This window comes from Harpia harpyja, chromosome 3, assembly GCF_026419915.1.
Source record: "Harpia harpyja isolate bHarHar1 chromosome 3, bHarHar1 primary haplotype, whole genome shotgun sequence".
NCBI classification, from domain to species: domain Eukaryota; kingdom Metazoa; phylum Chordata; class Aves; order Accipitriformes; family Accipitridae; genus Harpia; species Harpia harpyja.
In genome coordinates this window covers 23,683,004-23,696,724 of record NC_068942.1, presented here as the reverse complement: position 1 = coordinate 23,696,724, position 13,721 = coordinate 23,683,004, and the positions used below count along the sequence as shown (strand labels likewise).

General features: G+C 40.6%; 1 protein-coding gene across 1 annotated transcript in view; it reads left to right on the top strand.

Moving 5' to 3' along the window:
* TTK (TTK protein kinase) overlaps nt 1–5,324 on the top strand; it is a 49,806-nt gene extending 44,482 nt beyond the window's left edge. Inside the window, exons 23-24 of the mRNA XM_052781652.1 lie at nt 839–962; nt 3,723–5,324. Of these exons, the coding sequence (XP_052637612.1) occupies nt 839–928 (90 nt within the window). The 3' untranslated portion in view covers nt 929–962; nt 3,723–5,324. The remainder of the gene's footprint in view (nt 1–838; nt 963–3,722) is intronic.
* The last annotated feature ends 8,397 nt before the right edge of the window (nt 5,325–13,721 follow it).

Sequence of the window (13,721 nt, the reverse complement as noted above, 5' to 3'; positions counted from 1 at the left end):
AAAACCATCATTATGGAGAAATGATCTAAATCGATCTGTCAAGTGTGCAAGCTTTTGGACTGTATTCGTTCTTACCTCCTGGAAGTTACTGAACTGTTAATGCATTGCTATGTGTAAATTAGTCCCTGTATGTTGAGGTTTTATGATTCCAGCCTCTCAGTTTACTGCCTGAAAGAGAAGCTTGATAACTCTTCAACTCAGTTCTTTCCACCTGTCTCTCAAGAGGTGGTGATGGTGGTCAAATATATAATAAATTGAGATGGAATGCAAAGCTGCTTTCATAGGAAGGAAAGCAAATTCAGTATGCTTAAAGTAAATCTAAAGAAGTTTATTTACACTTAGACTGCTAGTCATACCTGTTTTTTTAAATATTGGGGCAAACAAGAGATTATCCTTTTAACAATATTGTGATGTGGCTACGTTTCTGGCCACTGATTTTCCTATCTCATATGAAACTTGCTCACCCTGAGTATGCAAATACCTCTCTCCTTCCATGCTGGTGTTTCCATATCAGAGACAATTAATGGAGTAAACTTGATTTTTAAATCTTGGTAATTAGTTTGTTGTCTGCTGACTTGTGAAGCTCTATACCTTTGCTCATGCGGCTAAGTCAGCATATGTGTGTTCTTTTAGGCGCTGCATTGCATTACAACTGGTACAACTAAGCAGTCTTAAGTGTATCTTTATTCTCTTGAGAGAGAAATTTTAGTATGGAGTTTGGAATACTTCAGTATGAGATGACTTATTTCAAGTGGTAATGTTTGTTATAAAGATATAGTTTGAATCTGTGTGATACAACTGTGTTCACCTGAATACCTGTGTTTTTATTAACTTTCAGACTTTATATGAACAGTGCAACAGTGGTAAAAGTCTTGATGTATCAGCATTTGCAAAACTTGGGAGTCAAAAATCATGGACAACAAAATGACGCACTACTGTTCAGGATGCTACAGAGATGTCTGGTCTGTTCAGAAAATTTTGTGCTGCTAGCTTTTAAAAGGACACTCAGCATAAAGTTCATATTTTTAAATGTTCTTTGTGTCTTCTGATAATGCTTGCAGATCATTAAAAAGAATTTAATTGAATGCTTTTCACTGTGGGCTGTTTCACTCTTTGTGCCACTTGGATTGAACGATGACAATTGTTGGTGATTTTGGTTTTTGTTACTCACAAAGCGCTACAGTGTTTGGAGTACAGAAACTTGTATGAGTATCTTCAAGCTCTTTTATCCCCCTGAAGCTAAAACAAAAAAAGTTCCTAAAATGCCAATTGGTGTACATGAAAAACATGCAAGTATCTCTTGAAATACCTACTATGTCATGAACACAGAGTATTATGCTGTTCTCCTTTGCCAACAAATACCTCTTGTGTCCAGTTTTGATCATAACTAAGGAAATAAGCACTCTGTTTATGTAAGTGATCAGTTACAATATTGGCAGATACTTGTAAATGTCATCCAGTTTTTGAGCTGTTGCTGTGGTTGTGACATCGTGGAAACATCAGTACTGCTATGAAGTTATATGAATAGAATGGCTTTTGTTCTATTAAAAATGCTACTATAAATCCAATATGCTTTTCAAATCTCAAAATAATAGAAAACCCATCAAGATTCATGATGGTCAGAAATCATTAATTTGGATTTTTAAAAGCATTAATACAAAGTACTATTTAAAATGCACTGAATGTAGCAGGACTTTTTTACATGATTGTTAGCGGATTGATCAGGTTTCCTTTTAACTGAGTTACATTTCTGGTGCAAGTGTATTAATTTTAAATATACTTAAATCATTGAAAGGTGTTAAAGTAATATCTAATAGTTTTAAATTGGACAAAACAATCTTGCCTTTGGTTTCATGACAGCTGCCATGCTGTTCTTGGATGCCTTCTAAAACATGGAGCTTGTCAGCTCTCTATCTTGATCAAGCATTTTGAATTAGTCTGTTTTGCCTGCCTTTCATAATAGCCCTGCATATAAAGAGCCCGACTCCATTATTAAAGTGTCTCTTTCCTTGTTTATCTGCATGAATTAAAGAGTATGACATACTCCTTGATCAGTGATGGAAAAAGTTGAAGGTCAGCACTAGGGAAGCTTTCCTTGACAATTTCTGCATGTTAGATTACTGAGTTCATGTTTTCTTAGCTTCAGAAGGGCATTGAAATATTTTAAAGGCTTTGTGATAGCAGGTCGATTAGGTCAGCTGTCTGGGGGGGTGTAGGGAAACTGGTCATTCTTGCTGCAGGAGGCTTACTTAAGCCAACACATTTTGCTGCCTTGGAAGATGTGGCTAGAGTCCAGAGAATTCTTAAAGTGATTTTGAGCATCATGAAATACTGGGTAGCTGTTTGATGTTCTGAGGATGTGGATATTGTCCTTGAACTTTCAGTTTGACCCTATAAAAAGGGAATTCCCACTGCCTTTGCCATGTATATTAGCAGGGCTGAGATACCTTTATCTTCCTTTTGTCTGGGTAAGCTTATCTTATACCTATAGGAATAGCTATATTGTACTGTATGCTCTATTCTACTTGCCCTTGGTGTTTATGGGGCATGACTCTTTACTGACAACTTCAGTTAAAGAAAATGTGTTACCTTTTTATCCCTGGAAGATGCAGCTATGTCTGCAGTGATCCAGATGCAGAGTGACAGCTGTACTTTGCATCATTCTTCAGTTCACAACATAACCTTTTTCCATGCTTGCACACTGAGCAGTAGTAGCTTTATTGGTATCACTCACAGCACTATCATAATGTCTTGATCTGAAGTTAATAGCAAAGAGAAAAGATAGCGAGTTGTAAATACTGATCTCAACAGCAATATTGGAGGAAAGGCTTTATTTCAATGTGTTCTTGCTATCTTTCCTGCCTTTGATTTATCAGTTTTTTGGATGACTTCATAGCCCTGTAAGAACTGAAGCATGAGAGAGAAGAATAGCACACACTTTGATCTCAAATGATACAGGAAACTTGGAAGTATTGTATTTTTTTAAAAACTTTAGTAGCTTTGATTTTTAAATGATATTTTCAGAGCTTGCTAATATAATAAAAGCACCCCTTGATAGGTGGGAAACTTTGTTCTTAAGTCGCTCATATTCAAAGTAGCAAAACAATTTTTCAAATAATTAAATTAAAAAAGAAATACTTTTAAAAAAAAGTTCTTTAATGAAGAATAGTATTTCTGTAATTTTATCAGGCCTCTGATAAAATTGTGTGTGTTTCAAAACTTCGAAGTCCTCACTACCTTCATATGCCAGTTAAGACTATCCTCCTGTGACAGAGCAAGTGCTTGTAAAAGAGCATTAATTATTCTGGGGTGTGGTGCTCCTGTGTCTGTTCAACACCTGCCCACCTTTGTTTCAGGTTAGCAGTGATTCTCTGGATTACACAGGGAGAGTCACTCCTGATACTGGCCCTTCTCCCCTCAGCCTGGTCTGGGAGGAGGGCTGAGGCAGGGGCAGAGAACGTGTGCTTACTTCAGTGATGGGGCACACACAGGAGCAGCCCATCTCCTTTATAAGGGCAAACCTGGAATGATAAACTTAACTTTGTTGTTGATCTAATAGATTTTAAAATCCCAGACTTTAGTACTCCTGTGGAAGTTCAGTGGTATTACAAGCATAATGAGTACATATGCTAATTGTATTCCACTTGTCTGTTAGATAAATGTTATAAAGCTTGAAGCTACTGAAGAAAAAATGTTAATGTTCTCTACCTTTCATATTCTAGACAGTTTGGGAGACTACTTATGGTGTGGGAACTGAAACGCTTTCTCTGGAGAGGGGGAAGGAAGTATCAACCTCTTCAGAAGAAAACTTGTGAAGAAAATCTTTACTCTGCAGAAACATCTTTTCATGAAGATATGACTGAAATGTCTCCTAGCTACTTGTCTGGATTACAGATTTTGAAATATTTTGCGTAATTATTCTAATGTTATAATTGTTAACTTTCATTGTTTGCCTCTCTGGTTAGTGTTGAATATGCAGAGAAGCAGCATTACATGCCTTATTTTTTTCTGTTGTAGTGTATGGTTTATCAATCCTTTCTCTCATTCCATGATTGCTAAAGAACTCACAGAAAATACAGCTGGCATGGGAGGGAGATTATGAAAGAGGACTGGGGCTGGTGAGAAGCAGTAGGTTGTTACCAGTTGTCCCTTTTAAATAAAAATTTTCCATTGCAAATGCATAATTGATTTATACTCCTTCCCTGCTGCAGTGATATGCTACAAGATGTCAGCCTACCTTGGCAGCTGCCACTTACTAGCCCTCAGTCTATATTCCTGTTGGATTTTTTTGCTTTACAGACAACCATCTCCCTTTTCAGATTCTGCTGGATTCTTAAAAGTGTGTGTGAAGTACATGAGTAGCTTTAAAAGACAGAAAATGCTAGTCTTAAATGTTGGGTAACAGAGGTTGCTGCCTGAAGCTTTCTCAAGATTACAAAATGCCCATCATGCATTATTGTCACCCGTGAGGCCACAGTTCAGGACATTGTGTATGTATAAAATGGGGAGAGAAGATGGCTGACTAAACCAGAGTATGTCTGTCTGTATTCACTGGTACTGGATACAGATAGAGTATAATATTGAGATACATTGATATAGTATAATGCTGAGGTACCACAACTAAATGAAGAGTAGAAAGGTAAATGAGAACACTTCAGTAAGTTTCCTCCAGTAATTCTTATTTGAAAAGTGGCCTTGGAAACTTACAGCCTTTAATACTGTGGTCCAAAAAACCTTTACTCAGCAGCTAACACTAAGAAAAGCCTAACTGCAGAAGGGTGACTTTTTTTTTTATTTATAGGTGGGTATAGCATTACTCAGCCTGAACAGCTGTATGTATAGTTGGAATTCAAAGACTAAATGGAGTTTAAGTTTTGAAGGCTCTGCTCTTACAGTCTGTCTTGGTGTACCAACACCCAGACTGAGTCCTTGACAAATATAAGAAAAGGAGGCTCTTCTCTTGCATAACTCCCTGCTCTCAGGACACTTGTCCAAGGAGCAAGACAAGTCTATTCCCATGGCCCTGGAGGAGTCGGAGTCCTGCTTCTCATCCAGCTTTGTTGAAGGCACTCTAAGCTCCTGCTGCTGGATGGGAAAGGAATGGTTAAATCCTGAACAGTAGAGAGTGCAGAGCAGGGTGTGAGTTAGTCTGAAGGTAGGTGGTCAAATTGTCACCATTTTGGTCCCTCCCATGGGTTTCTGCTCTTTCTTTAAGCACCTGATAGTGGCTTCATGCTAAACAGGTAACTAATTCTGGGAGTGGTGATAAGTATCAAATTAAAAATTAAACAGTTGAAGTAAACTTAAGTTTTAGTCCACTTCTGAAGCCTAGCAAGGACCACAGGCTAATCCTTGCAGGTGCCAGTTATGGCAATTAAGAGCTGAAAACTATTTGCTGCTTCCTTCCTGTTGTCTGCACTCTCATATTGCCTTGCTGCTCCTTCAGTTTGTGTGAGTTCTCAGCAGCAAGCGTGAAACAAATACTACTTTTTATCATATTTGTATCTTAGACAGTCTCACAGCTAAGACGCATCCCTTTTCAGCTAAGTATAAACTGCTAATGCAAAAGTATTCCCTTCTTCCTCAATGCATATATTGTCTCCCAACTCTGTTATCTGTGCCCACCTGCCAAGAGCACAAAGCCTGTCTGTCAGTGAGCTTGCAGAGTATGCCCTTGTTTCCTCACTGCTCCACATAAAGTAATTAAGAGATAAATCTTCTTGGAAGATAAAGGCTATAGAGAATGGAGCAGGCAATGTAGTGTGATTACTTGTAGGATATAGAGGTGTGCACCTGTATGGAAACAGAAGGAGTCTTTGTACAGCCTGCCCATACACTTTCATGGGAGTTGCTGAAATGAAACCAGAGATAAAAATCTGACTTCTCACCTCAATTCCTCCCCTTGGCAGATAGAATATCCACAGCTAAACAGTGGTGCAATTCTAAGATGCCAGCTCTAATCAGATGAACTGCTAAAATCCAGGCAGCTTTTGCAATGAGAGAGATGACTAATGAGGAATAGTGGTGCCACTTTTTTGAACCCTTAATAAACACAAGGAAAAGGTCAATGATTAAAAAGCATCAGCCCATTGGTCTTGACTCTTACAGTATTGTAAATATCTCTGGCTTGTCTCTGTACCCACTTAATGTGCACATTATGTAGTAAGTGCAAGTAAACTTTGAATACCTGCTTGTTACATGCTTTGTCTGTCTGTTTCAAGTTTTTTTCCCTATTTTACATAGCTGTTGAAAACCACTTAGAAATACAGCTAAGTAACTATATTTAAGGAAATATGAATTAGATTCTTGGCATTGATGCTTGCTTCCTGTGTGGTTTTGGATAGAATCTAGAATCATTTAGGTTGGAAAGGACCTTTAAGATCACCAAATCCAACAGTTAACCTAACACTGCCAAGTCAAGGATAAAATATTTCTGTGAGTCTTTGCTCTTTACATTCCTTGTCTGCTTTCAGTTTGGTAGAAAGTTGTTTCATACCACAAGTCTGTACAATGGTTGTTGCGTTTGGTGACTGTGGGGGACAGAGGTCTTGATGCTGCTTTTGCAGAGTAGCATCATACTTCTTGAAATATTCTTAACGGGGGTAAAATTTGTAATCAGCACAGTGTTTGGATGTTCATACAATGGGGGTCCGATTTACAGATGCACAGTTCTGTGCAGCAGGTCTCTGTGGTGGCTGAGGAGTGCTGGGCACTGCAGCAGCTGCCGTGCGGTAGAGTCCAGACTCCTGAGCCATCCACCAGGAACCACTGACCAAAATCTGCCCCTGAGGCAGAAGGCGGCCTGCAGCTTATGTGTTTCACTTGGCTGAGGAATGTGCTAGCTATTGCGCTGTAATGCAAAACAAAACTTCCACGGCCGTCTCTGCTACATGTGATTTGGACATATCTAGCGGCCTGGGCCCTTCAGGGAACTTAGCTGCTGAGGCAGGGTTTCCAAATTCATGATGGTTTGGGTAAAAGGCAGCCAGGTGCTCCTTTCCGACAAGCCAGCGGTGCCTGTTGGCATGGGCAGTGGTGGCACTGTGGTGCTTTGAGTTTTGCAGGTGAAAGTACCCACAGGCAATAAGGTACCTCATTAAATGAGACAAGCAGGAGTTTTGAGTCTTGAGCAGGGCTTGGGTACCTGACTCAAAGGTGAGCGTCTCCCTAAATCTCTTCAAGTCTGATCCTGGGACTTAGCAGAGGTACAGCACTGCAAAGGTAAAGACACTTCCTAACTGTGGTGATTTGTGCTAGGCAATGCAAATATGAACAGAGAGCAGATGAAGATTCAAAGAAATCCTGGCTTTTGGCACATTGTTTGCCTTGATTTAGAGAATGTTCCTGTTGCTGCTCTTGCTTCTCATCTTCTCTGGGAAGAGAAGACTGACAGAAAAAGCAAAGTTACCTGCATCGGTGTTCAGAGCAGAGGAACTCAGCAGTTTTCATGGCAGAGCCTTGCTTTGTAAGAGGTTAGTCCAAGGAACTATTTGAAATTGATGTGCCAGTAACAGCTTTCTAGGGCAGTTGATAAAATGAGCACCAACAGCTCTCCAGGCCCAGATGGTATTGACTAAAAGAGTCTAAAGGAGTTTGCAGTAACTGTGCTAGACTTCATACTGTGTGGTTTTTAAATTAGCCTTACGAACACAGAATTGGAAGGCAGTAAATGTGATACTGGTCTTCAGGAATGTTGGAGCTTGTAAATTAGACTACCAAGTATGACTTCATAATAAATAAATCAAAGGGAGAAAATATATTCAAGAGCAGAGTGAAGGGGATACACAAATGAATATAAACTTTCAAGAGAGAATCTTTTGCAGAGAAATAATGCTTACAAATCCACTTAGTTCTTTCCAATGAGTCCATGAGCATGATCCTCATATATGCCATATATGGATTTTTCAAAAGCTACTACTGCAAGGTCCTTCAACAGCTCTTGAGAGAAGCTAATATGCCAAGACAAAGGAGAAAAATCTCAAGGGTAAACGGATGGGAGAAAACTACGGAATAAGTACTCAGTCATTCCCACTGAAGGAAGATTACCAGTAAGGTAGATCAAGGAGCTGTGGTAATGCACATTCCCAAGTGGTCTTAGGGTTAAATAGATTGATTGTTGATACAGGAGTATTTGGAAAAATAAAACTTAGAGCTTCCTGTGGGAAAACAGGTAGAAGAATCCCATATTATTGATGAAATAGAAGAAAGCCTATGTTGACAGAACACAAAGGAATTCACATGGGAGGAAAGTATCCTAATACATGTGTAACACAAGGGGCTTGAAGTGGTATTTGGGGAAGGTTCTTCTGCGTTATGCATAGTTCTCTGAAAATGTCTGCCCAACCCTTGTACTGAAGGAGCCAATTAGAATATTAATTATTGGGAAAGGAAGAGAACAAAACAAAATATTGATGTGCTGCTATATAAATGTGTTTGGTTTGAATGCTGTCTGCAGTCCTTGAAAAGGATCTAGTTAAACTAGAGAATAGGGAGAGAACCAGTGAAGGTGTCCAAAGAGATGGAACAACTTCCATACAAGACTGCAAGCTGTATGACTCGCTTAGGAGACCTTATCACTCTGGCAGGGTGCTGGAGAGGAGAAATCAGCATTGCATGGGGCTAGGAGCTGATGAAATGATCAGTCAGAACTTTCAAATGGATGAAAGGAAGAGACCGGTTTAGTATCCAAAATGTAATTACTTACAAAATGAGGCTAGTGGGGGATATTGTGGAAGCCAAAGGTATAAGCGTGTTCAGAAAGAGATTAGATACATTCAGGGAGGTTAGGGTGATCCTTGATACTGAATAGAAGTGGTGCGGATGTAATCTCTGGTTTGGGAATTCCCTTTAAACCTCTGATCTCAGGTGTCTGGGATGTTTTGCCAGAGATGCAATTGCTTACCTTGCTGAAAGGGTTCATGTTGGAAAAGGATATCAGAACACACTGCCTCTTGCTCTGACCAACTGTGGCAACAGATTCCTTAATTGGAGCCCTATGGTTGGGTTTCTTTGGGTACTAGATACTTGATTTCAATCTCCATGCCTGTCAACACAACAATTTTCGCAAGCAGCATTCAAATGTATTTGACTAGATACATCAATCATTTGTGTACTGGCAATGGCTTGACTGTATGTGTACAATGTTATCTGGCATCCCAGCTTCACCTTCTACCTGAGCCACTGCCTCAAGCAGTCATGCAGGTGTTGTAACTTTGCTGTAACTTCCCTGCTGAGATCATGCCGTACCTCAGAAGGGCACCTGGAAGCTAGGATCATGGCAAAGACTTTTGGAAAAGACTACAGGAAAGCAAGTAGCAGAGTCGTCAACTACAGCGCTTTGTGGTAGGAGCAGGGCTCAGGTCTGCTTGTTAGATGTTTGGTCTTACGGGTTCACCTTTAGGTCCCGCATACGCACTATAACATTCTCCACTCGGCTTGTAACCACGTTCTGACATAGTTGACACCAGGTCACGTTTTGCACATAGCCTGCTGATAATGCTGGCAGCAATTCCTGCCGGCAGCTTAGGTCGGTGCAGGTGGTGATGTTCCAATAACCACTTTGGCACACCGGTGGGTTTTTTTTCTGCATGGGCAGGTCTATAACCAGTCCTGCAAAACTTGCTTAACTCGCCCTTCCTTTGCAGAGTTCCCTGTGTGCTCAGCCTTCCCACAGCGCCTCGCCTCACGTGTTGCTGTATGCATGTCCTTATTCCCCGTTTCAGGGCAATAGCTGGAAGCTTTCCAGTGGTGGTTTCATGGGGAAATGCCAGTTCAAGGAGTTCACAGTGTTCCTTTCAAATTCTTCTGGGTTTCACTTTTGACAGGTGCCTGGTATCATTTGGGTAGAGTCCTGCATAAGGCTTCCATGTCCTGGAGTTTAGGTCCTTTCAGGATCTGGAGTAAGCCTGATGGAAAATGAGGTGCCCCACAGCATTTGCTGTTCACTGTGTGGTCTGTCATTATATTGGAACGTTAAATCTTGCCCCTTCAGCCACTGGTCAAGGATGTTTTTGAGTTTAGGGAGGTTCTAGTTCATGGAAAACTAGTGAAAAATAAACTTTTCTGCATATCGGACATCCTGCTTTTGACTACGTCTGGAAACCTATATGTTCCCAGAAGGGATGTACATAAAGACTGCTTGTGTAATAAGTTAATCAGTAAACATTTCTAATGTGTGAGTTGTGCATCCAAAGCTAGAGCATCCAAGTACATTTTCCATAACAGCTTATTCATCTTACCTGCTTACAGTAAACAGGAGTCATTACAAGTGGAGACTTGCTCATTCTTATTAACCAAAATATCACATCTTTCTTAATTTTGCAGTTATAATACTACCTTATCTAAATATAGACTTCAAGTTATCACAGAGGTTAATCGATTTTCATTTTAAGCATCTCTTGAAACATCATAGCCTAATAATGAAGAATTTCCTTTCCCCAAGACAGGCCAAACAAAAGAAAAATGAAGATATTAATGCAGGACTAGATGAAGCATCCACTTCCTTCTGCAGCAAAACCATACTGTAGTTCCTGGTGTGAATGGAGCCAGTTTAAAAAAAAAAAAAGCACACAACAAAACAAACAAAAAAGCCCAACCAGAAACGGGGACGTGCTGCGTCTCCACTGTTCTGCCTTGCGAGCTTGTGCCTCTCTGGGAGGGTGAGAATCTGCCTGGTGCCCTCCTGCTTTCTCCCAGCCTTCCTCCTGCTTGGCTAAGGGAGTTGGGCTTTTCTGTAGAGCGTTTTCCTGACCCACCTCTCTTTGCCCTTTTGCACGTCCTGGTTGGCCACATTCAGAGAAAATGAAATTATTTCTGAAGTCTCACCAGGTGCCTTTTAGAGGGAAATACTAAGGCTACTTTGTCTTTTCAGGGAATACTTTTCTGAGTACAATCCCGAGGCTGCCTCCTTTTTGTTGGCTTAAGCAGTCGTGATTGATAACTAATAAAATATGACTAATATGGAACTTCCCCCTCCCCCCCTTTTTCACTTCTGACTGCTAAGCTCACAGCATGCAGGTGAAATGCTTTGGCTTTGGTTCTAGGTCCTTGACCTGTGCTTTGTATGATGGAGTTTGCTGCAACTTATTTTTACCCCTACCCAGTAGACCTGAATTGACAAAGGCAGAGGTAATGATAAATTTCATTAGAATGCTGTTTTTGTCACTAATGAGAATATTAGCTGTGATCCTTAAACTTTGAAGGAGCTCTAAGAGCCTCTTTTTAGCTTACTGAAACTGGTCTTGCTTTGCACCAAGCTCCTCAGGCTTCTGATTTCTTTTTGACCAGCAGGATGACAGCCAAATTCACGACAAGCAAGACCAATGTTAGTACTGTACGTTGTCACCTGTCTTAATGGTTCACTTTTTCCCCATTTCAACCAGTAAGAAGGTGGTGTGCCACAAGCTGTATGTGAAGATATATGTGATACGTCCTGATCTCCTGACTGTCAGGAGGAAAGAAATTCTTCAGTGGGGTCTGATTTAGTGTTAATAATCCCAAGCTGTATTTTGTGTCACTTTCCACATTATTATCATTACATACTTTTCTTCTTAAATCTAGACATACTTTTGAGATCAGGCTAATTAGTCTTGCATAGATCAGCACCCTTTTGCCTTTTTTTTTAATCTTGGTGATCTTCAAACATGTTACGCTCATGTTAAAATGAGTCTACCTCACCTGCAATTTCATATGCCAATCCTTTTGGAATTACCAAAGAGCAGCTTGTTGGGATCAGAATTAAGGTCCACGTAGTCTAATACCTTGTACCTGACCAATACTGGATGCTAAGGAAAGAGTGGCCTGGGGCAAGCGGGCAGTGATGCTTCCGAGATGGCGATCAGCACCTTCCCTTGAGTGCAAATGAAGCTGCCCTTCCAATTCCAAAATGGTGAGTTGTGCAGCACCACGCTCCATTTCAGGACATTAAGGTCCTCACTGAAAACTGAGGCAGAGAATTAGTCTCTTTTGGGGTTTTATGTAAATTTAGTTATCTGTATATTGTCCTCATTTTGCCCTGTTGTCTTTTGTGTATGAGAGAATATCCTATTTGTCTTAATATCCTTTGCAAGGTCAATCTTAGCTTACCTTTTAGATGAGAAATAATTTTTCTGAGAAGTCGTCTCGCTGTTCCCCCCCCCCTTTTTTTTTTTTGCAGGTTCTCAGATTTTGTTATGTCTGGAATTCATGCTCTTTCAGGTTTTAAAAATCAAAAAACATATTTTTAGATCTAATTTTGTTTGTCTGTCCTGCCACTTTATTTTAACCTGTGATCACTTCTTATTTCAAAAAGAAAATCTTGCAACCCTTCTATCCTTCTTGCTTAACAAAATGAATTAACTGGCTTTTGTCCTTACAGATTTAGGGGCTGTTTGGTAAAGAGGAACATCCCTCTCCAGGTTGTGTCTCGAACATTTTTTTTTATTTTTATTTTTTCTCCTAATTTTTTGAGGACGCCAACCTCCCATAAGGGTATAGCATATGGTGATATTTAGTCTCTGGACAGCGGTCCTTTCCTGTAGGCAGTGCTGCTGCCCAGGGTGGCAGACGTGGTCAGAACGGTCAGACAGGAATCGTAAGCCTGAGGAACTTGGTCTGAGGCAAGACCACAAACCAGTGCGTCCCCATGCTGCCAGTATGGCGTGGCCACAGATCCGCCCTGGGAAGACCATTTCAGCTGGGGCCAGGACTGGTGCTTGGCGAGCGCTGAGGAACCGACTAGAAGAGACTTACTACCTCAGCAGAAGGATGTTCTGCTGCATCTTCTATGCCCCGGGCTCAACTACTTGCCCTGATCATAACACTGTCTTTTAATTGCTTAACGTTGCATTTCTGCTGTAACTGCTGCTTCCTGGTTGTCCTTGCATTAATGACCGCCAGCTTTTAATGTGTGTTGTGACTGTATCAAAATCGGATCTGTACCAGCGGCAGCCAGAGCGCAGGTTTGCTTCGTTTGTGGTTATTCAACTGTCCCAAAGCGTCCCGGTCGGAACAAAGCAGTGCCGATGTGTGGGGTGGTTTTTCTCTTCGTACTGTTGTCAGGTACTGTCCTGGGGTGTGTTATCATCAGTGATGATGTTCTAGAGCAATAAGTCATTGTCCAGTCAATATCAAATTAATACCGGCATTGGTATAAGAGCCAGTGTCACCAGTCCCTTCTCTTTTCTACGTGGGCCTCCGTTTTTAGCGTAAAACTGGCAGGTCTTGACAATGTTTTCAATCTACCTATTTGTTTCAAGCTTAATATGAAATGTCTTTTAGCCTTCTTAGATCTATATATATAAAGTAACTTTATTAGTCAGAGTCTAGGTGTACTTAAACAGGTTTCTGCCTGTACTGACACTTTCCTCATATGGCAGTAAGAGGTTGTTCATAATCTTTTGTACTCACAGCTCTGCCTTTTTCTTTTTGGTATTGGTTTTGTTTTGAGTTACAGCTCTTGTTGTCTGAGCTGTACAATACTTTGCTGACACACCACTGCCTCTGGACTATACTTTAGCTCGCTTCTGATGGATCCTCAGTGAAAAATTTCTGAACTCACCAAATCTCTCCCAGGTTGCCATTTGATTTGCAAATTACACGTGTTGACTTCAAACACACAGAGCCTTTTGGTGATGTCTGAAAGGTGTCCTTCTTGAGGCCATTGATCACAAATGATTTTTTTGTCCAGAGTCAGACAATGCTGGTCTGCCAATGAGCAGGTTTAAAATTTGTTATGACTATAC